This window comes from Harmonia axyridis, chromosome 3, assembly GCF_914767665.1.
Source record: "Harmonia axyridis chromosome 3, icHarAxyr1.1, whole genome shotgun sequence".
In the NCBI taxonomy this organism is placed as follows: Eukaryota; Metazoa; Arthropoda; class Insecta; order Coleoptera; family Coccinellidae; genus Harmonia; species Harmonia axyridis.
In genome coordinates this window covers 62,768,490-62,795,417 of record NC_059503.1, presented here as the reverse complement: position 1 = coordinate 62,795,417, position 26,928 = coordinate 62,768,490, and the positions used below count along the sequence as shown (strand labels likewise).

At 32.8% G+C, this 26,928-nt stretch overlaps 1 protein-coding gene across 10 annotated transcripts in view; it reads left to right on the top strand.

Annotated features, from left to right (window-relative positions):
- Positions 1–22,169, top strand: part of LOC123676653 (synaptotagmin-7) — a 317,805-nt gene extending 295,636 nt beyond the window's left edge. For 8 of the 10 annotated variants that reach the window (XM_045612743.1, XM_045612742.1, XM_045612744.1 and 5 more), the window contains 4 exons: positions 13,502–13,759; positions 14,589–14,757; positions 15,683–15,895; positions 18,111–22,169. In XM_045612743.1, coding sequence (XP_045468699.1) covers positions 13,502–13,759; positions 14,589–14,757; positions 15,683–15,895; positions 18,111–18,211 — 741 coding nt within the window. In that variant the 3' untranslated portion in view covers positions 18,212–22,169. Of the gene's footprint in view, positions 1–13,501; positions 13,760–14,588; positions 14,758–15,682; positions 15,896–16,338; positions 16,374–18,110 lie in introns of those variants that run through there. The other 2 variants (XR_006746983.1, XM_045612745.1) reach the window with 2 other exon arrangements.
- The last annotated feature ends 4,759 nt before the right edge of the window (positions 22,170–26,928 follow it).

The following is a 26,928-nucleotide window of genomic DNA, read 5'->3' as shown; positions in this document are numbered from 1 at the left end:
TGCTACTAAAATACTAATTGCATATTTATTTAGGTCAGATTAGCAAATTGCAATTTCTGAATTTCCATCCGCTTGACATGATCTTTGAATCATAGAATAAAGCCTGGTTTTCATTGGTATAATTGGTAGTAGGGTTCACTCGCATACTTTTTTCTGAAATACTCTAATATATTCATTTTGGAAGGGTAACTGTATTCACGTTTACTTGTAAATAGAAATGAAAGCCTGCAAATGGTATCGAATTGGGATTTTGAGGATATAATAACAAGCCAAAGCAAAAAACATTGTTCACTGTATCCACTTACATTTCAAGGGGGCCGAGAAGAAGACACTTTTTATAATCAAGATATCCCTGCTGAATAACTGTACATTGAATGGAGATTTTGAGGAGATATAGTTAGTTGAAGTCATATTAAAAACTTTTTTTTTTAAATATATACCAAAACAACTCGTTAGTTGTAGTTTGAAATGTAAGGAAGTCTCAAAAATAAACTGAAATTGAACACAGAAATGATTTGATCGAGCAAATCATATCACCACTATAAAAGTTTTATGAAACCCACCATCAGAATCTCAATTGATGCAAGTAATATAATAAATTTGAGACGTATTATGTGAATACGATAGTATTATATAAATATTTTCCCGATATAAATTGATTATTCTATTTTCGGAGAAACGTAATATCCAGAAGCATGGGAACACGAGATGTTTTCGTATACGCTTAGGTCGAAATGGAGGAATTTTCTCTGTAAAGAGAGTCCATTGGGAACGGCATAAAATAATCATAGAGTGACCGGACTTGTTGAAGAGGGGGAGAATTGAAAAGGCATTCAAAGGGATTTCAAGGAGCTTTGGAATAGTGTGAGATTCATTCAGTAGAAAAAAAGTTTGGATGAACCTGTATATAGGGATTTGGATTGAATTTTAATGTGACCAGTTCTCCAAAATACACAATGCGGTATATTGAAATTGGTTTTGGCAGTGTTGTTATCATTATAATAGTTTGTTTATCTTTCGTTCCAAGGAAACAGAAGTGTTGCATTCAAATAATGAATTGATATTTCAATTTTATTTTCTTAAATTCTAATTTTCCTCCATATCAAAATTTGATTCCTAGAAATTCATGTGAAATCGTATAGAACATTTGGACAAAATGATAAGGTTTCCGGTATTTTTCAGATGTGAGAATATTACTCACCTCAGAAGATAAAGACTTCGGTCATACAGAAAAGCTGATATATGTGAATAATCTTACAGAATAACAAAATTTTTTTCAGCTAAACTGAATCGAATATCTTGAATAATAATCCCAATTAAAAACATGCAGCAATCTCTTAGTTCGAAAGTTAAGTAAATCTAATAAACCTTCGATCAAAAAAAAAATCTTTGGATATTTGGATCGAATTTATTTGAACTATAATAACTGGTTGACTCCGAGCAAATAATCATTGAATTTCTGAGAGGCCAACAAAGTTTTTGGTCACCGACATAACTGGACCAACGTGCATGATCTAAAAGATTCCCAAACAAACTTTGAACCTTGATAGCGGGCTTGCAACATAAAGTTGAGTTTTTCTCTTCGCACAGCCGATGCAACAGTATATTGCATCAGACGAGTTTGATATCGGTTATCCATGTAAGCTTATATCGTGATAGCACCCTGTTTCTCAATTTAATCATGCTCTTCACAGTTGGGCTTATCCAAAGGGGCAAACGGCTTAGAAACGGCAGAATCACCAATATAGAAAATATCATCAAAACATGCACCGGAAAGGTCCGACAAAAAGGCCTGAAGGTCGAAAATACGAAAATCACGATGAAGTATTATCTTTGGCTAATTAATTTTTTCGTCGAAATAACCTTGCTAAATATAGCCCATCGAATGATCAATGACTCTAGAAGCAACAACAAGTTCAGGCCTAATGAAAAAATCACATCCAGCAGAATATGTATCTGTTGAGACAGTTAATTCGAAGTACCCTGAAAGATATGCCTCTTTTAAAATCTCAATTTACGACAGGAACTTTAAATCAGCTATGAACCCTGAGCTGTGGCCTAGGGATTGCTGTGTACAGCGGTTTTTCTTCCGGAGAAAAACGGCAGAGTTGACCCGGTAGTTTTTGATCCCAAGCTCTTTTTTTTGAATCTGGGTGGACTGAATTCTGACAAAATTAATGAAATGCTTATTGATATATCTTCATACAAGAATATGTTTTTCCTTTGTTTTAACGAGACATGGACGGATAACATGTCGATTCCAAGCTATCAGATTGATGGTTATGAACTATCTAGTTCATATAGCCGAACCGATCGACGGAGAGGAGGAGTTGCGATCTACACTCGTAAAGATATTTCGTGCAAGTCCATTGACTTAAATAAATTTTGCATTGAGCTGGATATAGAAGTTTGTGCCATATCATGTAATATATTTAGTAAAAAAACTATAATATTGAACTGTTACCGCTCCCCTAATGGCAAAGCTGGTGTTTTTCTGGAGAAGATAGAAGAAGTGTTGGATGAAATCTATGATACAGTTAGCGATGTGATAATCTGTGGAGACTTTAATTTCAATTATCTTGACGAGAAGTGTACTAATTTCATGAAATTAAGCAATATATTTTCTTCATATGGGCTGCTTCATAGGAGTGGTTGGCCGACCCGCTTGACTGATGCGTCTATTAGTTGTATTGATCATATATTTGCTAACCATAGTCAGTATATCACGTGTGTATACGATAACACATTTTCTGATCATAGAACAACATTAGGGGAATTTGATTTATGTCCTAGAAGATCAAGTAGAGTGAGTCGACTTGGAAGAAAATACAACGAAGAAGCAATTCTTAAGTTTGAACAGTCACTTTATGGTGAGACCTGGTCATCTGTATATGGTAGCTCGGACTTGTCGGGGTCATTTGACGATTTTTTCAACATTTTGCAGTATTACTTCAATATTCATTTTCCTCTGCACAAGTTGACTAAAGAAATGGGTTCAAAAAGTTGGGTTTCAAACAATGTAAGGAACTCTAGCAGAAATTTGAAGGATTTACATTATTTCTCACAAAGGCATCCTGAGTTGAGAACACTTTATTTGAAGGCTAAGAAAGAACATAGTAAATTAGTAAGGGATACAAAGAAGAATTTTTTCCAGAACATAATAAACACGTCACAAAGTACGACAAAATCTTGTTGGCGAGTGGTTAATCAAATAACTAATAAAAAAAGTCAACATAAAAATATTGTTCTTCGTGATCATGAAAATAAATCTGTTGATGACCCGGCAAAGATTGCTGCCACTTTCAATGGTTTTTTCAGGAATGCGCCAAATGAAATCATTCAAAAAATAAATAGCTCCAATGGCATACCTGATTTTAACACCAATATAGAGCATAAACTCAAACTTTGTCCATATACTGAACAAGAATTGGGAGATTTGCTTATGAAGAAACTAAAAAATTCTAACTCCAGTGGGTTTGATGAGTTACCGAATTTCTTAATGAAAAGAGTTTTGCCATGTGTTATCAAACCACTAACCCATCTTGTCAATCTGTCATTCTGTTGCGGTGAGTTCCCGAAAAGGCTGAAAGTGGGGAAAGTAATCCCCATTTTTAAAAAGGGTAATGAGAATATGGCTGAAAACTACAGACCGATAACAGTGCCATCGGTGTTATCCAAGATATTTGAGTATGCGTTCTTAGATAGGCTACTTGTACATCTAGAGCAACAGAAGATCTTCTCGGAGAACCAATTTGGTTTTCGAAAAGGGAAAAATACTATGTCAGCGATGCATTTCTTTTATGAGAACCTGGTAAATTTCATGGAAGCAGGGGAGTGCCCTGTTGCGATCTTTTGTGATCTTAGTAGGGCGTTTGACTGTGTTGATCATGGAAAATTTTTAAAGCTGATTGAAAGGTATGGTTTTGATGACAGATGTTTAAGGTGGATGGAGTCATATTTGGGTGAAAGACAACAGTATGTTTCCATAAGCAATATTGATTCAGATAATAATATAAGAAGTGTCAATTCGAATTTGTTGGATACCCTAACTGGAGTGCCACAAGGTTCTATCCTTGGTCCAATATTTTTCATTTTGTTTATCAATCAATTCAATGATATTGATCTTGATGCTTCATTTGCAGCTTTTGCAGATGACATATCATCCCTGATATCTGGTGGTTCTGATGTTACTCTCGAACGGAAATGTAATAATCTGATTGAAAGAATTGACGGTTGGTTTTCTGACTACGCACTTCACTTAAACCCTAATAAAACGACATTTATGAGATTTCACCATTCTCAGAAGAGTATTAATGAGCTGAATATCAGATTATATGACCAGTCATTATCTTTTAGTGACAGCACAAAGTTTTTAGGCCTATATGTTGATGCTAACCTTAACTGGAAGTCACACTGTGAATATTTGGTACCAAAAGTTAACTCTCAAAGCTATGTTCTGAGACAGCTGAAAACTGTTCTAACGGAGAAACAACTGATTCAGGTATATCATGCTAATGTTGATGCAAGACTGAGATATGGTGTCTGTTTCTGGGGTTGGTCGACACTCTGTGAGGACGTATTTGTGGCCCAGAAGAGGTGTATACGTTCTATTGCAAGTACACCGAAAACTACAAGTTGCAAAGACTATTTTAGAAAGTTTAAAATTTTGACTGTTCCGTCGTTGTTTTTGTATGAAATGTGTTTGTATGTTTTTACAAATCCCGATAAATTTAGGAGGAACTGTGATGTTCACAATTTCAATACCAGATATAGCTCGAACTTGAGAACCAACGTTTGTATGTCTAAAGTTGCATTTCGATCTCCCCATAATTTAGGCCCTCTAATATTTAATAATTTGCCAGATAATATTAAAACTTGTCAATCACTAAATGAGTTCAAAATCAAGTTGAAATCTTTTTTTATTGAGAATTGTTTTTATCGTGTGGACGAATATTTAAAAATTTTAATATGATATGTTATCTTGTTTTTATTTTTTTGTATAATTTAGTATTGATGATATAAGTTTGGATTTGACTATTCCTATACAGTTGTAAAATTGTCTTTGGAAATAAATAAATTGAATTGAATTGAATTGAATATGGGATGTGGCGGTTATCCGTGTTGGTTCATCTATAAACTGTTTCAGACCATAAAATTAAATGCGGAAAACAAGATAAAGATAACAAAAATACTGCTAATGCGAAAAATAACGTATTGCAGGAGTAACCTGGTATGATGCGAAAGACAATAATAAAGATCATTTGCAAAGTACACTAAATAAAAAAAACAGTAAGCAATCAACGAATCAGAGAAGATATGTCAAACTAACGAGATTGATAAAATCGTAATTGTCAAATAGAAAATTTATAGGGTGAATATCTATAGTATCAGGTCAACGATCAGAAAAATAGCAGCCGGAGTTCCCCAAGGATCGGTGATAGGACCGCTGCTGTTCAACTTATACATGGCAGACATACCGAAAATGAATAGATGCAAGATAGCCCAGTTTGCAGATGACACTGCCATATACTATCACAGTAGAATGCGGAAAACAATCTCTAGGCAGCTACCCATAGACCTAGACACACTAATGGAACACTTCAAGAAATGGAGATTGAAAGTGAACACATCGAAAACAGTTGCAATCTACTTCGGGGGAACAACAGTAAAGAAAGAGAAAGTAGGAAACGTCAAAATAGAAAAAAGACGATAAAATGGAAAGAGAAAGCAAAATATCTAGGAGTAATACTAAATGAAAGAATGAATTTTAACGAACATATAGAAGAAAACCGAAAAAAGGCAAGGCAATTGCACGGGAGACTGTACCCGCTGCTCAACCGTAAAAGTAAACTCTCTTTAAAAATCAAGCTGAAGATAATAAAAATAGTGCTACTACCAAGTATTACGTATGCAGGAGTTACCTGGTACAATACGAAAGACAATATTAAGGATCAGTTGCAAAGTACGCTAAATTCAGTAATCAGAACAGCGCGCTGTCCCCATGGTATATAACCAACCAACAAATCAGAGAAGAACTGAAAATTGAAACTATTGAGGAGATAGTCAACAAACGAAGAAAGAAGACAATAGAAACGCTGAAAGAGCACGAGAATAAGGAATTACGAAAGATACTACAAATCTAAATGAGAATAACAGATAAGAAGAAATACCTCTTTCAAAGAACTAAATAGAAGAAAAAAGTGACATGAAGTAGGGAGGAAAGTCTCCCAATCAGACAACAGTAGAAAATAGGAGAAATGAAATTAGAGCCGTAGGGAATGTAAATTCTGGACCTTAAACATGAAGATCTGAGTAGAGAAAATTAGAAATTGGAAACTATTGAACTATTGAAATAGTTAACAAACAAAGAAAAAAGATAATAGAGACGCTGAAAGAGCATGACAATAGGGAATTGAGAAAGATACTACAAATCAAAATGAAAATGACAGATGAAAGGAAATACCTCTCTAAAAAAACCAAATAGAAGAAAAAAGTGACATACAGTAGGGAGAAAAGTCTCCCAATTAGACAACAGTGAAAAATCGGAGAAATTAAATTAGAGGAAGAAATAAAATCCCAGTCCTTATAAAAAAAAAGATCTGAGAGAATCAGTGAAATTACATAAGCAAAATTGGTAAAGCTCCTCAACAACACATCTACTAAAATCGAAATGTCTGAATAACCCTAAGATCTGCGGAACTGTAGTTACAAAACAGTTAATAGTTTTTTACTTATTCGGAATCTTAAATCCGGAAAACCTCCAGAAAAGCGCTACTTACCCACCACTTTGAATCGATTCCACTCCTCTGCAAGCTTAAACAAGTAATAACCTTAAGATATTCTCACCTCCACCTAAGTTGACAGGCTACATACCGGTGGAAGTTGATCTAGGCTTAGCTTGATCGAGAGTTACGAGTATTAGTCAATGTGAGAGTTTGCCGAGCAGTGGATTTATTTCGTAACAAATCGGATAGCACCAGGTGAAAAATAATAATCACTCACAAATCAGTTTGCTTCATTATTTCAAGATTCACTTAAGAATATTACGAATACAGCAATATGTTAATCACTACAATTTTCTATCTACATGGATACATCAGAATCTCAAACCAGCTCGATGTTACCTAAAAGTGCAGTTCATTGGAAGTTATTGTGATAACAAATGAATTTAATGAAAATGGAAATGATCAACTCAGCTGAAATAATAATCAAGATTCAAAATGTATTTTCGTGCGAAAAGAACCAAGAAAATCAGAGAAAATGCTTTCATAGAAAACAACCAGGTAAAAACCCATTGGTACAAGAATCCATTCAAAATATTTTCCATTCACAGCAAATTTCTTCAACATCGGTTCGTTATTTTTCCTTTCCTGAAATAACAAAGTCGATATCCTGCGAATTCGACCTTTTTCCATTTGTTCGCCTAGTTGTAACATCCCTTAGAGATGATCTAATTGAGTCAAGGGACAACTGGACCGAAAAAACCGGTCACGTGAGTGTGTTAAATCGATCATCCAATTTATTAGGTTTCTTTGATAATGCTACAGCCAGCCCGTCGAAAATATCTGAAAACTGAAAAATTTTCATGTGCCAGGGAGCGTATGAATAAATTGGGACGCCCACTCGAGGGACGCGTTGTTTATGTATTTATGTTTTATCTACCGACCGCTTGGACAGATGGGTAGGTTGGATAAATAAGGGTAAATTTGATTCGATGTGTGGGAAGAGGAAATCAGTGAGATAGGCGAACATTTATGCATTTTTCATAAGGTTATTCCCAGTTGGAATTTTTATTATTGATTCGTTTTTATTGCGTTTGATTTTCTGCAATGGTAATCTGTTTCAGTTCCAATTGAATACTCTGGTTGGCATCAAGGTGTTTTTTCAGATATTTTCAGAAAATTTTACCAATAGAAAAATTGTTTCACTAATATTGATGAAAAAAAAATCTATTTTCCACATTACTTCTTTCCTCCACTTAGCCCATACTTTCTATCGTAACTCAGCCTAAATAACATTTTATTATTCACTTAGCAAATTCCGCCATAGAAAAAATCTGATATCTTGCTTGGTTATAGGCTCTTGAGTTCATTTCTATTCATGTAGGCTTGGTTAATCGATCGTCTAGAGGTATGATTCGATTACCTGGCCTTTCGTCTTTTTCTCCGTGACTTTGTTGGATTTGTAATAATCAAACTATTTTCAATTATTTACATCTATTTACAAAGCCACACTTATACAGTACAAACTCAGTATTGAGAAGATCCTAATTACGTCTTAATTACAAGTGTCTCACTACGGTACTGAATTTCGTCTTTAACTCTAGTTTAATTACTCGAAACGTCTTCGTTTATTACGTCTTCGTCGAACTTCAAGTTTTCGGTCGTCTCGTCTTTGATTTGTTCGCGACGCGTCTTAATCTAGTCCGCGAGCCGTCTTTACGTCGTACGTCTTAAGTTGACTGCCCGAACTTGTTCTGTCTCCCGTCTTAGACTTAAGTTAAACTGTACCGTCTGTACCCGTCTTCGGTTCAATTTGAACTCTGCTCTCTGCCGATTGGAACTACTTTGTCTCGAATATCCCTTCTTTCGTCTTGGCCACAACCTTAGGGGAAAGTACCATCCCCATGTCGTCCAAAAAGAGCTTTGCCGTACCGCCCACAAAGATCTTCGCGGATTCCTAGAAATCGAATATTCTAGAAGGACTAGAACCTGAGAAACATATGTAACACATTTGGTACAACCGTCTTGTTCTCGATCCCAGTAAATCTCTTAAGTTTTACAACCGACATGACACATTCTTCGACACCCCGAAGAATTACACATCCTTTTTACATTATGTACAATAACAATTCGTTCCCTGTAAATTCATTGAATTTGTCATGCCCTTGGCACTTGAAGAGACTAATAGGTCTCCAAGCATCCGGTTGACCATCTCAATTATTTACAGGGAACAACTGGATCCTACATTCATTATAGTTATTTCGAGTTTTTCGAACCCGAGTATATTCACCGCCGTTTGATCTGAAATTATATGCGCTAGTCTGGCCATTTCCCAAGCATAGATTGTACCTATGCTTCTTCTTCTTCTCCACGCCTGAAATGAAAGTTCCGACTCAACTCTATGAAAGTCTCTTAAAATTAAAATATTATATTTTCTAAGTGAACTATTTTTAATCTACAATATTAAATAAATATGAGGTAATTCGAGTTCGTCGTGGACTCGGTTCTATACTCGAGAACTGAACAATCACACTCTTGCCAAGAGATTCTTCAATCAGCGTTTGACGCATGTTTCGCCAACAAAGTTGTCATTATTGAGTTACTTCAACTTTCGAGTCTACAATGTAAACTCGTTCTCTTTGTTGAATTTCGAAGCGAATGTTTCCTACGATTGATTCAGAATATTTCCATTTGTAATTGTAGAAGATAACTTCCAACTTTTCACAAAGTTTATTGAATGAACACAATGTAGCATTTTGTAGGATTTGTATAATCCGAAAACTTTTCGACCCAGATTTCAGAGAAAACCAATAGATCATCAACTAGAATAAGATCCCCATCAATCAAAGTCATCTTAAAAATAAATCTTCGTTACTAAGTTCTCAACCTTTTGGGAACACGTTTTACGATGAACAAGTCGAGACATAAAGGATGGTGGAGTATTATATTATTCAACCCGAGACTGGTCAATTTTACAACATGTACTCTTACACGATCTAATATTCCAAGTGTTATTGAGCTCTTCTTTTCAGCTATATAATTTCGTCATGATGTCTACAATCTACATTATTCGAATGTTAAAACATAGCTTGAACCGAAACGAACGCAAAACAGTAATTTCTTAGCATATTCTCTCCTTTCGAATAGAGAATTTTTCTAATCATCACTGAAGTTTTATCATTCAAATTCTCAAAATGTGGAGAAATGAAACATTCAGTGAAAGATTCCGTTCGAATCGATCCACAAGGGCCGCAGACACTAAACTCCCACAGAATTACCGCCTGATCAGTCTGCCCTAGAGTTGAGCGATACTGTGATTTCGTAATCACGTTATGAAACGTGATAGTTACTTCATGATATCAGTGAAATTAGAGCGTGACGTGATCACTGCTAAGTTATCGGGTTCGGTTATGTTCCGTGTTGTGCTTGTCATCAAAATTTGTATGAATCACTCAATTCTTAGCTCGCTTATCTCTGCAGCTCGAATCAATAACATTTTCTGTTGATTCCTAGCTAGGGTAAATAAGCAAGCCAAAAAAGTCCTTATTTTCCCATAATATATATTTCAATAACGTGTCGAGATCTTTAAATTTTCAAATCAAAGCTGCAAGGAATTCAAACAATCGAGTAAAATTGATGATAATAAATTAAGGTAGACAATACTTACGAACAAGCTGAATACATCAAATCGATAAAAGCATTGTTGTTTCAAATTATCGAAATCGATGAAAATTTTTGAGTACCCAGATAAATGTAACAATTGATATTACAAGATATATGTAGAATATGTTCATAAACGACATCTAATATAATTGAAAAGTTAACTCTTGAGGTAAATCACGACAGGAATCTACAACCAACAAAATAAAAATATTTTTACAAAATATTATTTTCCTAGTTATTCAACAGGTGTACTATCTCAAAATTGGCGTCCTCGTCAAAAGTATGTTTCGAATATACGAGATGTTCAGTAAAATGAAAAAAATCCGTGGAATTTGAGTTAGTGCAACTTAAATATTCCTTTAAACGAATTGCATGAAAGTCGATAAACCCTACTACGATACCCCGGCTCACTGAAATCCTTGTTATTAATTATTGTTATTGTTCAAACTATTGTTATTTTCGAATTATATGATTATAAAGGTACTTTAAAATGTTTGCTAACTTATAAGAAAATTTATTAATGAACGTTAGAGAATTGTCATCTGTTCGAAAGAATATTTTAAATGAATTGGCTCATTACTTTTAACGAGCCTGTTACAAGCTGGTCTACGGTTGAATTTTGTATGGATGTTTTTTTTCTATTTCATTTTGTTGGTTGTAGATTCCATCCGTCTTTCGTTGTTCTGTAGAAACATATTCCTGTCATGATTTACCTTGATGGTTAGTTTTTCAATTAGATGTCGCTCCATTGTTGAAATCTGGTTATATGTTTTTTGAATATGAACATATTGTACATACATCTTGTATTATAAATTATTTCATTCATATAGTTACTCAAAAATTTTCATGGATTTCGATGTTCAATAATATGAAGCAAGATGTGTTTTATTTTTTTGACCTATTCAACTTGTATGTAAGTATTGTCTACCTTAATTTATTATCAACTTTTGAACTGGATCATTTGGATTCTCTGCAGCTTTCACATGAAAATGGCCTCAAAACTAGACGTTATTAAAATAAACATTGTGGGACAATGAGGACTTTTTTCTCCGATTTCAACGAAGAATCATCCACATTTATTTCTTCTTCAGTTTATTCAATTTATGTAATTCATTGCTCATTTTGAGGAAAGTTTTCATGAGATTTTCATTATTTGAATATTATCAATGCTAATTTTATATCCGAAAATAATTCGCGGCCACGAAATAGTACATTCTGCCACATCTTCAATCGACCAAAATTCTGCATAATCATGAATAAAGGCAACCTGAATCGCAGATAAGGGTGTTTTTACTAGCGATAAAAGATAAGCCAGTTGAAGACTTTAATTCCAGCCTAAAATCCAGATTGAATTAGGAAGGCAATGTTCAATGTAGTATCAGATTCGAATATATATTGTGGTCTTTGTCATGGAGATGAGAATTATTTCAGTTTAGTTTTGGGGGTACTCAAGTTTTACTATTCATTAAGTTTTAAATTTAGTTTTGAAGTTTATTGAATTCAAGTTTAGTTTTATTTGAATCAAAGTTGAGAAATGAAAATCTTCCATCTGAAGTTATGACTATTAGATCACACAAAGGAAATCGATATTATATTTGCGATATATCGATATACGATATAATCGATATATTTCCTATCTATTTATCGATCTTGTTTGCTTTCGAAAACTGCTCTCCGTTCATGGATCCTCTTGGCACACTGAGATAATTTCTCAAGTTTCGTCCGCATAACTTCCATTCAATTCTGGTTGGTAGATATATCGCTTGTTAAATGCAAGGGTAACCTAAGTAATCGATATGAAATATATTCCAAAAATAATTTGTACAGGATGAAAAAACTGTGCTTGATCGGTCGATAACTTTTGAAAATTTCGGATGCTTTGAACTTTTTTTGGTCTATGTTGTGACTTAAAAACATATTTCTCAAAATGGTCTGCGTTTCATATTTTGCGCGGTGCTGGCAGTGAACTTTCCTCCTAAACAGTTTCAGAGGAATGAAAAATTTATCGGTATTAGGCATAATACCTACCATTTATATAAATTTAGGTATCCCAATTATAAAACATGAAAATTCACAACTCTGTTAATTCCAGAAGCGATTTCAACATCTAAGTCATAGTTATTTTTATCATCTAAATGTTCACGATCATTTTCAGAAGATTCATTAGGACAAATAGTTAATGTTTATGTGGTGACTTTTTTCAATATCGAGCTGCGTTTTTCTGCTTCAACGTTATCTCACACATGTCACAATATTCATCGGATTTCTTACAGCTGTCAAACAACCAGCATTCAGTTCCTTTCAGTACCTCATGAATAAAAGAAATAAATTACTGTTCTGTGAAAACTTGTTCAATCGGATGTAAGTACTGAAATTTTGTTTTTCATTCCAATTTATCCAATTCAGGACATTTTTTTTAAACCACCTGTCGAAAGATCAGCAAAATATTACTATTCGGGAATTCGATATGAAAAATCATTCATTTATTTCGGAAGTTTTCCAGATATGATCTCTAGGTCACACTATTATAATCAATAACAATGAAATTCAACAGAACAAGGGGCCTACGTCAAGAAGTAACGCCAAAAAATTATGTCAAATGTGATATTTCGAATTCAGAGTTTTATGGGGAGTCGAATATCACATGAACATAGGGTAGTAATATGTGAAACCCTTTCAGTTCAGCCTATAGAATCTAAAATAATTCGAGATTATGCTCTCTGATCATTCTTCTAGCCTTAATTTTTCAAAAGTTATCCACTGATCGATCACTATTGATTCACCTTGTATTATACATATTTAGTTCATTTTTTATGAAGTGATGAAAAACTCGATTTTTTCATCCTTAATGCTACCAGCTTAGAAGATCTAGGAACCATTACATTTACGCTTTGAAAGAGCATTTATCAAGAATAGAATCCCTGGTCGTTTTATTATTTCTCCCATCAAAAAGAATACTTAGGGCTCAAAGTAAAATTGTTCGCAAAAGCCTCTTCTCCATAGTATGTACTCTTGCTCTTTTTATTCATATAGCAATGGGAAACTCTCTTTAGAAAATAATGTCTAGCCTTTTCTTAGGTTGTTCTATGTAAGTACTATTTTCAAATTTTTTTCAGGGAAAAGACCTCCCAGCCAAGGACCTTTCTGGCACTAGCGATCCTTATGTGCGGGTCACGTTACTGCCTGACAAGAAGCATCGTCTTGAGACCAAAATAAAGAGAAGAACGCTCAATCCAAGATGGAACGAAACCTTTTATTTCGAAGGTTTTCCAATTCAGAAACTACAATCGAGAGTCTTACATCTACACGTATTTGACTACGATAGATTTTCCAGAGATGATTCTATTGGAGAAGTGTTCTTACCCCTTTGTCAGGCAAGTTATAAATGACTACAAAACTATACATTATATTTGACAATTCTTTGAAAACAACAATCAAAGTTTTTGAATTCGAGAGAATCTAATGAATCTGAAGAAAAATTCACATATATCAATTAATCAACTGAAATATTCTCGGAAGTATTGTGTGACTTTTTCAAAGAACCCTGTTTGTCGAATCTTCAATTTTGAAAACTGAAATACGTCAAGAAATTCATAACTTTTACTACAATACTGTACCAGGTGAATTCTTCTGCTAGTACATAATTTTACGGTTCTACAGAAAATTTTTAGTCTCAAAATTTCTTTCTTTCAATCCCAAAGTTAGATGTTTTGGGATTTTTTATCTCCTAGTGCTTCAGGAAAAAACAATAATATGATTTATCAATTTACAAATTAATGTTTCATAAAGAAAAACTTTAGTTATCATCATAAAATTCTCATTCCCTTTACTAGATATTAGGGTTCTATATCCACTAATAAACTATGAATTTTTTCTTGAAAATCTTGAATTTACCTTTAATTGATTCAGTAAATGATTGAACAATGTATAATAAAGTATTTTTTATGTCTTGAATAATGGGATAATAATAATTTATATTTCTTGTGTTATATTGTTTCCCTGCTGTAGCTTTTTCGAAAGAATGTTTTTTTCCATGGATTTTTAAAAAACCTTTACTTCATCACCAAAAATTCAACTTCACTTCATCTTCTAAATCAATTATTATTTCTTTTTAATTAACTTTTATTTCACTTATAGGTTAGGTTAGGTTAGGTTCTAAATCGATTATTATTTATTTTTAATTAACTTTTATTCCACTTATAGGTCGATCTGAGTGAGAAACCCTCCTTTTGGAAGGCTTTGAAGCCACCAGCAAAGGACAAATGCGGAGAACTACTCACCTCACTGTGCTATCATCCTAGCAACAGCATCTTGACGTTGACGTTACTCAAAGCCAGAAATCTCAAGGCCAAAGATATTAACGGCAAAAGTGGTAGGTGCTTTTTTTCTTGAATGAATAACTAATTCAATCGGAAACAACCTTGTACCGGAATTTTTAGCACGCCCAAGATTAATGTAGTTTATCATATGAAATTATTTCAGAAAATGTATCCCTTAGGAAATAGAGTTTCTAGTTGACTCCAACAAATATTTCTTGTGCAAAATAATATTTCATACGAGCTCAACCTGATATAATATAATGAATCAATCAATTAGAGAGTATTTTGAAGGCCATGTCTCAAATATAATATAATTTTATAGTTTAGTTTGTTTCAATGTTATAAAGCTTTCAGAATTATTATTTAATGATAATGGAATAATAATTAGTCCTCCAAAAATTGAGTTCTTCCACTTAAAAACTACTCATTTAAGAATGTCAGCAGAGGAATTTTCAACTTATTGTCATAGTGTGTGATGAACACATTATTCTTGAGGAAATAGTGAATAGTATTAAATCACCTGACCTTTTTTTCAATTTCGAGTCTATTTGACTGAACAATAAATTCGTGTATTTTCCTTCTTTATCGAGATTATTAAATTATTTCATTCAGAATTCGATTTGCTAAAACTTATTCAAACATATTTTATTATAACGCCTTGATGTACCGAATCTATTCATTATCGAGTGGGTTTTGAGCATTGACCACCTGCACAAAAATTGATAGCAAAATAATAACCCAATCAATAGTTATTGACAGTTATTTTCCAAGCAGATATACTTTAATTACCCTGTATTTCAAAAACAATGGATTTCTTTGTTTTTGAGTCCATGAAATCAAAACTTCACATTAGTGAACTGAGTGAGATTGACTTGTTGCGCTTCTCCCTATAAAAAATTACTATACCATGGAATCTTTTGTCGGTGCTACTTAGTTATGTCATGATAAATAACTCGATATATTTTTTTTTCTCCGCAGATCCCTACGTAAAAGTTTGGCTGCAATTCGGAGATAAGCGCATAGAAAAACGCAAGACAGCAGTATTCAAATGCACCCTCAATCCTGTCTTCAATGACACCTTCTCCTTCAACGTACCCTGGGAAAAAATAAGGGAATGCTCGCTTGATGTTATGGTGATGGATTTCGACAATATAGGAAGAAACGAACTGATTGGTAGGATACTTCTGGCAGGTGAGGAAATTATGAACCATTCATGTTTGGTATCACATAAAATAATATCGAAATACGTTGGTTCAATATGATATTTATATGACTTCTAGTTGAAAGCGATAGACAAGAACGCTAAAATATAATTTCAATTTCGTTTATCTGTTGGAAGGATACACACTGCTTATACTTATACCATGAACAATAAGAAATTTCTTGCTTCTTGAATTCATTTCAACAAATATGGTGGTTATTGATGAATATATTTGGTTCTTCAATAGTTGTTTATATCAATCAGTTGATTCAAAAAACAATACCATCATACTACAAACCTAATGCGATTTCTCAATAAAAATTGGGAAGTCAATAGAAAATACGTATTTTTAAAAATATTCATCAAGGTGAAATAGTTTTTTGCTTTCTTTATTCTATAAGTGAGATTTTTTTCAAACAAATCATCTTTTCAGCCAGCCGTCAATGTGAGTAAAATAAATATACTCAACTGATTTAATTAAAATAATTTTTTCGAGCACTGCCGCTTACCTTCCTTCTGTGCGGTCTGATAATCATACCATTCGTATATGACCAGGCGCATCTACTCATACCATCTTTCGAAATGCTCTCACACAGAAATGTCGAATACATGTTCCTGACTTTGTTCGACAAATTACCCAAAAATTATCAAGTCCTAACTAGTGTGAAAAATTTCTGAGAAAAAGTTCATAAACTGCTTATTAACTTGAATCATATTGTTTAGTTTAGATGATTATTCAAACTATAATTTTCTTGTGTATAGACCTTATTTCGTCTATGTTATCAAGAATTTCAATTATCATTTTCTGTTAGCCTTAGCTTTTCTATCTATATTTCAATTTTCATCTTGAAGATAAATATGATTATTATCATGAAAAAAATTTCCTCAGGGAATAATGTAAAACGCAGATAGAGGCAGAGGCAAATCTATATAGAATGTGTTCAATTCTACATTAAAGTACCAAAGAAAGGGAAGGGAAATATTCTCAATTTCAAGAAACTCAAAAATGAACATGGAAAACATATAATACTTCATGATAAACGCTAAAAAACAAACAATAAAAAAACTTCATTTCTTTTCCTCTGTCCCCTTACTCTCCTGATGTCATGATTGCGTTAGTGGAGTCGATGAAGAATATAAAACACAAGATATTTATAAATTCTTGTTTAATTTACTGAAGAATGATACATTTACATGGCCAAATAAAACCAGTTCAAGTAGCATTATCAACTCTGAGATCAAGAAAGAAAATTGCATACTTATCCCTTCTTTGCTCCACCATAAATAAATTCATTATTATATGATATATTTTGAAAAGGGCATCTAAACGGTTATGTAGATTTCAGATTGATATAATAATCCATTATGATTGAATTCAGGTGTTTGACTTGCACTATGACTAGCTTCTGAAGAATCTGAATCTTCACAGAACATATACCTATGATAGTTATAATTTTAGTAATAAATATATTTTTTTTATATACCTATGATTCTCACATAACTTAGTAAGATGAAGATCAAATATTATCAAAATATGGGATCATATTCAAGAATATAAATTATAAGAGCATACAACATTTTTGGGAGTGCACATACATAAATAAGCATTTTGACTGAAAAGAACAAATATCAAATCTCTGTCAAAAATTTCAATAGGAATTTATTGTTTCAGAATTACATCAAAATATATTTATACATAATCTTTTATAGAACTGGAAATATAAAGCCTTTTTTCTAAAGCTTATATTAAAATGTTGTTTTAGCAACTCTTTTGAGTAGATGAAGTATCACTTTAACCACGAGGGAAGATAAAGTAACACTTGTTTAAACTTTGTTTATTCCTTCTCATACATCATCCTAGATTTTTGGGGCAACAATAAAGTTTCTGATTCCAACGCTGCATCCTCTACATCTGATGGCAGGTTTTCTTCTTCTTGTGTTATTCTTTTCCGTACATTTCGTTTTTATTTTTCACCTGAATTTGACATTCCCAAAGATATAGTCTTGTACAATGAATAACTATTATTCATGTCACAGAAAAAGGAAATAATGATGTTTTGGTTGTGGAACTTTCTCGTTTCATTCTCATATAACTGGTTTTAAAATAATGTAATTTGAAATAAAATGCTCTTATCATTAGAATTGTTATTATTTTTGATGTGAAATATTCCGAAACTGTTTTTTTCAAAGTTATTCATTTTTCAGGTAAAAACGGCTCCGGTGCCTCTGAAACAAAGCATTGGCAGGACATGATCACGAAGCCGAGGCAAACAATTGTTCAGTGGCATAGATTGAAGCCGGAATAGATGCTTCATCACCCCATCATTGAATTCCAAAAATCCGCCAAACGCACACGCGTAATGAAGCAGTTTTCGTGAAACATTTCTTCCTCCAATAAATGAACTGATTATGGGTGTCCGGAATTTAGTAACCTCATTCTGTCAATGGGGCGATAAGTATTTTTTGTGATACCTTAACAAGTAGTGTCTATAATCATTGATAATGTGAAAATTCTTGAGATACGTAGATCTCAAAAATCCGATGTTTTAGAGGGGAGAGAGAGGTTATTCATTTCTATATTATATCAATACAGTTAGAGAGCGGTATTCAGATAATAGTTACATATTAGCGAAGTTAGGTACATATCAATGTTACCAGAAAACAGATAAATATATAAAACGTTCTACTTCTTTAGTAACAAAAAATATGGTTATATTAGTTCTAGAAAGGAAAATTAGCAAGGCCAAATATGTTTTAATTTTAGACATAAAATTGTGTGTTATTCGTATACCACATGAAACCAGGAAAATTCAATGAGCTGCAGCATTTCTAGAGGCCAAATACAAAAAAAAAATTACTTCAATTTCCATGTGAAGCACTATATTTAACCCACCGGTGGTACCCAACTGTATGTCATAAATCTCAAATGCCATTATTTATATCGACGGAAACAAAGCAGTACCTACCTCGTAACTCACATTTTCGGGAATTTCAGATTTTATATTTAGCGCTTTTAAAATTTGTTTATACAGTATATATCTATTAGAATTTTTATTTTTTATTATTTATTTTATTTATTCTATTTATTTTATTTTATTTATTTTATTTTATTTTATTTATCTTATTTTATTTTTATTATTCATTATTGAATTTATTTAGTCTTGTATATAAATTTTGCCAACTTCGGTCAGTATTTGCTCTCTTTACATATATTTTTCTGAAAAACAAGATTTTGTAGTTACGAGGAACTATTTTGTAGCCGTCGATTGTTTATGTGATAATCTGCTTGAATGTTATTTGAATTCTTTAACCATTCCAAAAACCCCAATAATTATAATGAAAGTGTTTCCAATTTAATGAAAAACTCATTTGAAATGGGAGACTAGTGATTTTGACTCCAAATAAATTGAGAACAAAAAACACAGTAATTATGATTTTGACAAAAAATTTAAAATGTTATTATTCCTTCATATCTCACCTCTGTGCTATAAAACTGTTGAATCAAGTGATTACTGTAACCAGTGCCGTATCTAGGGCGTGGCAAAGGTGGCACTTGCCACGGGCGCAAGGTTCGTAGGGGCGCCCAAAAATATCAAAAGAAAAAAATATTGGAGCACCAGGCAATATAAAAACCGAAAACAACGGGTAAGTGTATACCGATGACGAATGCAAAAATCACAGATGGCAGATAGGAGCGACGCCGACAAAGCAGATAGATAAAGGAAAATAATAAATCTCGGACGAAGACGAGCTCGTAGTGCAATAAAAGTACTAATCTTGATAGCGATAATGAACTCATAAACCGTGTCGATTTCAAAAGAGAATAAAATAATTATTCGTTTATTTTATGGAAAAATTTTCGTTCTCCGTCTTTGCGAATTCTTAAACTTTATATTTTAAAAATCTTGTTAGTATTTCTTCGCCGAACGGTATCATTTATTTTGTGTGAAGTTTTCTTTTTTTTGTTACAATTTTATAACGATCGGTTTTTTAATTCTTGAGGAGTTATCTCTATATCTGTATATAAAATGTGTATTTCAATAAAAATAAGTAAAAATTTACATGGTGTTTATGAATATTTGCGAAAAAAATTAGGGGATGATTTCCTGTAAAAAAATAGGGTGGGTCTTTCATTTAAACTTTTTTCAGCCCCTTCGCGCTAATTATAACTCCCCAAAGATGTCAATCAAAAAGTTGTTCTTTATTTTTTCTTCAAAACAAAAGACATTTAAAGAAATTATTGGTGGTGTTCCTTTATGATTTCAAGGAGTAGAAAAAGCCACCCCTCAAACTTTTTCCACAAGAACTTTTTCTTTATTCATATTTTACAATAAGAAAATTAATTTTGGATAGATTGCTCCATTCTTAACGAATAATATCTTTTGTAATTTTTTCCTAAAATTCACAGTTTTTGAGAAAAAAAAATCAACACATAATACGCCTGAATTGTGGAGGTTTGAATTATTTTCGACCTCAAATATATCCAATAGGCAGATGTCAAAACAATATTCATATTGAGAACAGGTACAGATATAAAATGAATGTAATAAAAAAAAAACGATCAAAAACTTTTCACAAAAAAAGGCCCACCAAATATTTTGACAAGGAATCGCTTCATGAATTTTTCCGCAACTAATTCATATACCCCATATAATATTGTGTATTATGTTAAAACTGTAACGAAAATATATGATTCAAATTATGAACACAATAATTACTATAAGAAAATATAATGGATGAAAAAAATTTTCGAAAATGGGGGGCGCTGTCTAATATATTGCCACAGGCGCAATAGTACCTAGATACGGCTTTGACTGTAACTTTTGAACAAGATTATTAGCTTTTTTAATTTGATTATATATGGTGCACAAATAGTTAATAAATTTTGAAATAAAATTGAGGCAGAGGAAATTATGGTGGTATGGAACACCCTGTAAATGAGAGGGGCTTTCCCAGAAAATTTTAGAGGCCGAATAATCTTGAAATTGAAAAACATATAGATCGTTGTCAAGGTTCCTGACAAAATTTATAGCCATTCGAGCAATTCATTCCGAAACAAAACAAAAATATAATAAAATTTACAAATGGTTATTGATCTATACCATCTTTTGTTTTCCTTCACAAGGAAATTGAAGAGCAATGCTAAAATCAGGGCATATCTCCTTAGAAAGTCTTGTTTGTTTCTGCAGAATCTTTCTATGAAACTATGATATGTATGGAAGAACCATCTATACACATGTATATACATCCAGAAATTCGAAAAATTGAAATGGATTCTTTTTCATAGAAAAACAACATCGGACTATAATTATTTCTGTTCGAAACTTTCGTTGCTTTCAATATCAATGCTAAACAACTATAGTGAAAGTATCACTGTAAGCAGTTGTCTTGGTGTTCTCTGTTGTAAGATATTTCACTCGTTTCTACTAAAATATAGAGAAGGTCTGGGTCGTGAATTGCAGGAGATATCCAGCAAAAATCCAAATGACAGAAATGTATAATTCTTGCTTCTCTCATTGTGGAATATATAAAACTCACATAAAGAAAAGTAGCGGACGCTTTTTCTAAATGTAAAATGCTTTCTCCTGAAATTTGAGATTCCCATTTGCAGAGTAGAAAGGTATATTTGAAAGAAACCACACTGTAGTGCCTGAATGAAACGTATCGATAAGGAGGAATGACATTTGAGTAATGGTGAAAATGAGGACTAGGTTAACGGTTAATTTTTGTGTGTTGCTTGAACCCATTGAAGATGATTAACGTCATCATATCCTCGTTTTAGCTGATTAAATTGTATTAAATATATAACTCGAAGATCTCATGTGATGTTTCTTCAAAGATTGCAAGATGAAATATATATTAAGGATTATTCAGAAAACAATATCTCCAAAGCAATAACTACGATCGTAGATATAATTTGGAGTCTATATGAATTGATAATGTTTTCTTGTTGAATGATCACAGATCCAAGCCAAAGTAAAATTTCAAAATAAAATGAAATTTATATTTATATTCAAATGATTATTGCTGAATTCTGTTAAGTCTATTCAGACATTTAATGAAAAATGTTGCTGATTAACGAGAATATAAATAAATAGGAATAAGAACAAAAACAAAACAAAAAAGATGTATGTTAACTGTAACAATTAAGTGAGATGTCGATGTGAAATGTTCATTGAATGTATGTAAATAAATGTTAGTTTGTAGTGAGATTTACCCGTATGTGAAACCATTTAGTGATTTGAATAAACGTATTTCATTTAATGGTCTCTTTTTATTCAAATTTAGTAGAAAAGAAATTGCGAGATTTCATATATCATTTACATCAATGAACGAACATGAACATGTAATTTTTGTTATTCAAATTACCAGTGGCGGGGGAAATATCCATTAAAAGTCACAACAGAATAATATTTTTATGGCTAACACACAATTGTTTAATTCCTAACATAGTAAGGGATACTACTAAAATTTGATTCCGGGAATAGTTGTTCCCTGTCCCTGTATGCGGATGGAATTGCAACTTCCTCGGTGGCTCGATGGGTAGAGCATCGGACTAGTTTATCGGAGGTTGCGGGTTCGAATCACGCTCGGGGAGGTACTTTTTCCGGAGCTAAACAATTGTCTGTTAGTCATCAAATTATTATTGTTACGTCGTGAATGTGCCCTGTGGAATTCTTCCTGGAGAAAGTTTGTTGTTTGTTGGCGCCACCTGCGGCCGCGGTATTACCCGGTCGGTAAACCCGGTCGGTAAACCCGGTCGGTAAACAAACATCGCAATAATCAATAATAATAATTTTTCTCAAGTGTCAAACTGTGCTTATCGATTCTAAAAGGACCCCGCACGTTTAGTAGGGAAAATGGCTTTCCGTGAATTTGGCTGAATTTTTGATATGTTGTAGTTCTTGATGAACTGATCAGAAAAGTCCTCAGCCATAAAGCTCAAAAATGGACAGTTTTCGAGATATGGAGCTTTGAAAATGGATTTTTTGCAATTTTCGGGGTTTTTGCTCATCAATCAGGGAGCTCTCATTTCTGGTTTTTATGGAATTTGGATGTTTGGCGGCCAGAACCCGACTGAGAAATGATCTTCCTTGGTTATATTAGGCACCGCCATCGATAATTTTTTATACACTGCTCCACATTGGCTATGAAATGAGATACAAAATCCAAGATCTTCCATACATCTTTCCATGCCACAAGATGACGCCAGAATAATTCACATGACCGAGAAACGACATATTGTGAGATTTTTTTAAGATTTTTTTAATAACTGAATCCTCATATATCTGATGTCCAATAATATCAAATATGTTAGCCGAAATGTTCATAACCAGGCATCGCGAGCTGTAATGGGGGAAAATGGGAAAATCATTATCATATATCCTCAGGGATAACAATTGTGATCACTATTGATGTCATTTACATATGATATGTGATTTGTTTCTCATAAATCTCGATAATCTGACAATGGGGTACCAAGACATTTTCCTCAGAATGTCTCGAAATTGATGATAGCATCTCACAGACAAACGAATCCGTGAAAATGTCTGCAGTTTTGATACAATATAGTACTATCCTGGTAGAATATAGAAATCCAAGTGTTGGAAGCAAACTATGAATGGAACTTCCGATATTAACCCACGAATTCTTGAAAATATTTTTTTTTCTATGAACTTTTTGAACTTCACACATACGAATGAATAGGTACTATCTAATAATATGATCGTTGGCAAAATGAATGAGTAGATTAATCAAAAACAATATAATAATGAGAGTAACATTCATAATAATAATAACAATAATGATAATAAACAAAAAACTTTTAAAATTATATTAGCAATCGCAAGAAATCATTTAGAATATTATGAATCGAATCGGGGGCAAAATTAATGATTTGATAACATAAAACTATATCAACGAACGTAACACAATCACAAATCATCTCAAAAATAAGAAGAAAAATCAAGCCTAATCGGAAGTTCCATTCATAGTTTGCTTCCAACACTTGGATTTCTATATTCTACCAGGATAGTACTATATTGTATCAAAACTGCAGACATTTTCACGGATTCGTTTGTCTGTGAGATGCTATCATCAATTTCGAGACATTCTGAGGAAAATGTCAGATTATCGAGATTTATGAGAAACAAATCACATATCATATGTAAATGACCTCAATAGTGATCACAATTGTTATCCCTGAGGATATATGATAATGATTTTCCCATTTTCCCCCATTACAGCTCGCGATGCCTGGTTATGAACATTTCGGCTAACATATTTGATATTATTGGACATCAGATATATGAGGATTCAGTTATTAAAAAAATCTTAAAAAAATCTCACAATATGTCGTTTCTCGGTCATGTGAATTATTCTGGCGTCATCTTGTGGCATGGAAAGATGTATGGAAGATCTTGGATTTTGTATCTCATTTCATAGCCAATGTGGAGCAGTGTATAAAAAATTATCGATGGCGGTGCCTAATATAACCAAGGAAGATCATTTCTCAGTCGGGTTCTGGCCGCCAAACATCCAAATTCCATAAAAACCAGAAATGAGAGCTCCCTGATTGATGAGCAAATACCCCGAAAATTGCAAAAAATCCATTTTCAAAGCTCCATATCTCGAAAACTATCCATTTTTGAGCTTTATGGCTGAGGACTTTTCTGATCAGTTCATCAAGAACTACAACATATCAAAAATTCAGCCAAATTCACGGAAAGCCATTTTCCCTACTAAACGTGCGGGGTCCTTTATCAAACTAAGTTATTTGATTACTTAAAATTCATTTAATCATCTATCATCTTTTTTCATTTTCAATTCCTTTTCTTCTGTTAAAAACTGATTGAGCAATTTCGAGAGAATTGTATGATACTCAAATTAAGTAATAACCACGAAGCCGGTGCAGAAGAGGTTAATCATCCCTTTTACCTATCCACCTGACCATCTTCTGCCACCAGATTAGGGGGTGAATTCACGGACATCATCTCTCTTAACTCACGAGGTAAGTGCACACAAATTCTTTCAACAAGTTGCTTAATTAAATTAATTAAATTGGTTGCAATAATTTGCGATCATTTAATTATGCTATTACAACTAATTTCAGACATCAATCAATTCTTCTTATAAGTCCCAACCTTATATATCTCACTCTTATTATAAGTAACTTTATTAGAAAACTTCTTCAAAAGAAGGAAAATTTTAGCAGGCGAATTTTGAAGTTTTTTGCGATTGAATACAACAGCAACACTACAACAAGAATCAAGAAGTGTCTGTTAATTCAAAGGACATCGAAAACAAAAACCCAATTTTTTTATCTTTATCTCCCCCCAAGAATTAAGTTGAAGCTTTCTTCACTCACACAGAGAGATGACTCAAGACTTGAATGACACTCCACCGATATATGGGTAAGCATGGGTCAAGTCGTTGGGAATCTAGCGTTCTTTGATTTTATAACTGCACGGGAAAGAGTCACAGTCAATGGGCAAATCCATGGATTCTTCCCAATATTATTGCAGTATGAATAAAATCTTTCCGATCACTGACTAACCTATAAAAGGTTGAACATTACATAATTTCGCAAATATCCAGGTATATTGAAGAAATGATATTTGAAAATTGAGATGATGCTATTCCAATGCTTCCTTCAGATGCTCCAGTCAAAAATCTTACTCTGGAAAAAACATACGCTGGTGGAATAGCATTTCTATTTGCCAAAATTATTCCACAAAATGTCAGTTGTTTCCCCTTTCTGTTGTGAAATCTCCAAAAATTGTTACAATATCATTGTTTTGATACCTGCAGCGACATCTGTTGTCCAATAGGATAGTTAATACTTTCGAAGCGCTGCACATAGAATATTCATGTATGTCAACTGTCTAGAATAAACTGACTGTTACTAGTTCTGTTCAATATATTCAATTTCTGCGATATAATATAATAATATAAGATGAGTAATTCAGATTTGTTATAATATAGTCTGTTTGATAATTGGAATAAGATCTAACTATCTAGTTAGGTTAGCTCCATTTATCGATTGCTACTAGAATCCATCGAAATTTTCGAAATTTGAAAGGAATAATAATTATTCAACATAAAATGATAGATTTCAGAAAAAAACGAAATCATATCAATTGGCGCCCAACGTGGGGCTGAATAGTCATGAAATTATTAATTTTCTTTCGAGTTTGATTGAAACTACATTTCATATAAATTATTTCGAATTTTTGAAGTAATCAAAAGGCTCATTCCTGAAATAATCCATAAAATTTCAATTAAAAAAAAAGGAAAGATCTACTGAGGTTTGTTGATAAATGAAGAAATAGAATAGAAGAAATGGAGATGAATGGAGGAACTTAAACTAATACAAACGAAATGGTGGTTCAATTTATGGTGGAATTAAAAGAAGAACTTATTGAGAAAATAGAATAACAAAAAATGAAAATAGAGGGAATCAATAAATTTTGGAGGATTTTTTGTGGTTCTTTCATAAGCAAAATTAAAATGATAAACGATTCATAGGTAATTTTTCCAAATTGGTCGTAAATTGATAATCAAAATTATATTTCATCAGAGTTGAAATGTTTTTTGAAGTAATTGTGAATTGAGTTTGGATAGTAAAAATTGTGTACGACGCTTTGATGAAAATTTGATTTATGAATATTCCATAATTTAAGTTACAGGAGTTTGCTAGATAAGACATAGAAAGTAGTAGTATAGACATGATACAGATGAAAATAGTGGTCTCCGAGGAGCAACAAACGCATGAGGAACTAGCATTCAAAAGCTCCTGATATCAGTTGATGATTTTCTCGTTTTGTTTTTCATTAAACTGATTCAACCTAGATCGTATGTTTACTATCAATAATGACTGACATTACGAACAGTTCAATGAAATGACAACGCCACGTTCTCAAGAATTGGTGCGCTGAATTCAAAAGACTGTTCTTAGTATCCCAGAATTCCCTTTTTTCATGATTTGAGATAATCAACAGAAAATATTAGATATAACTACCTC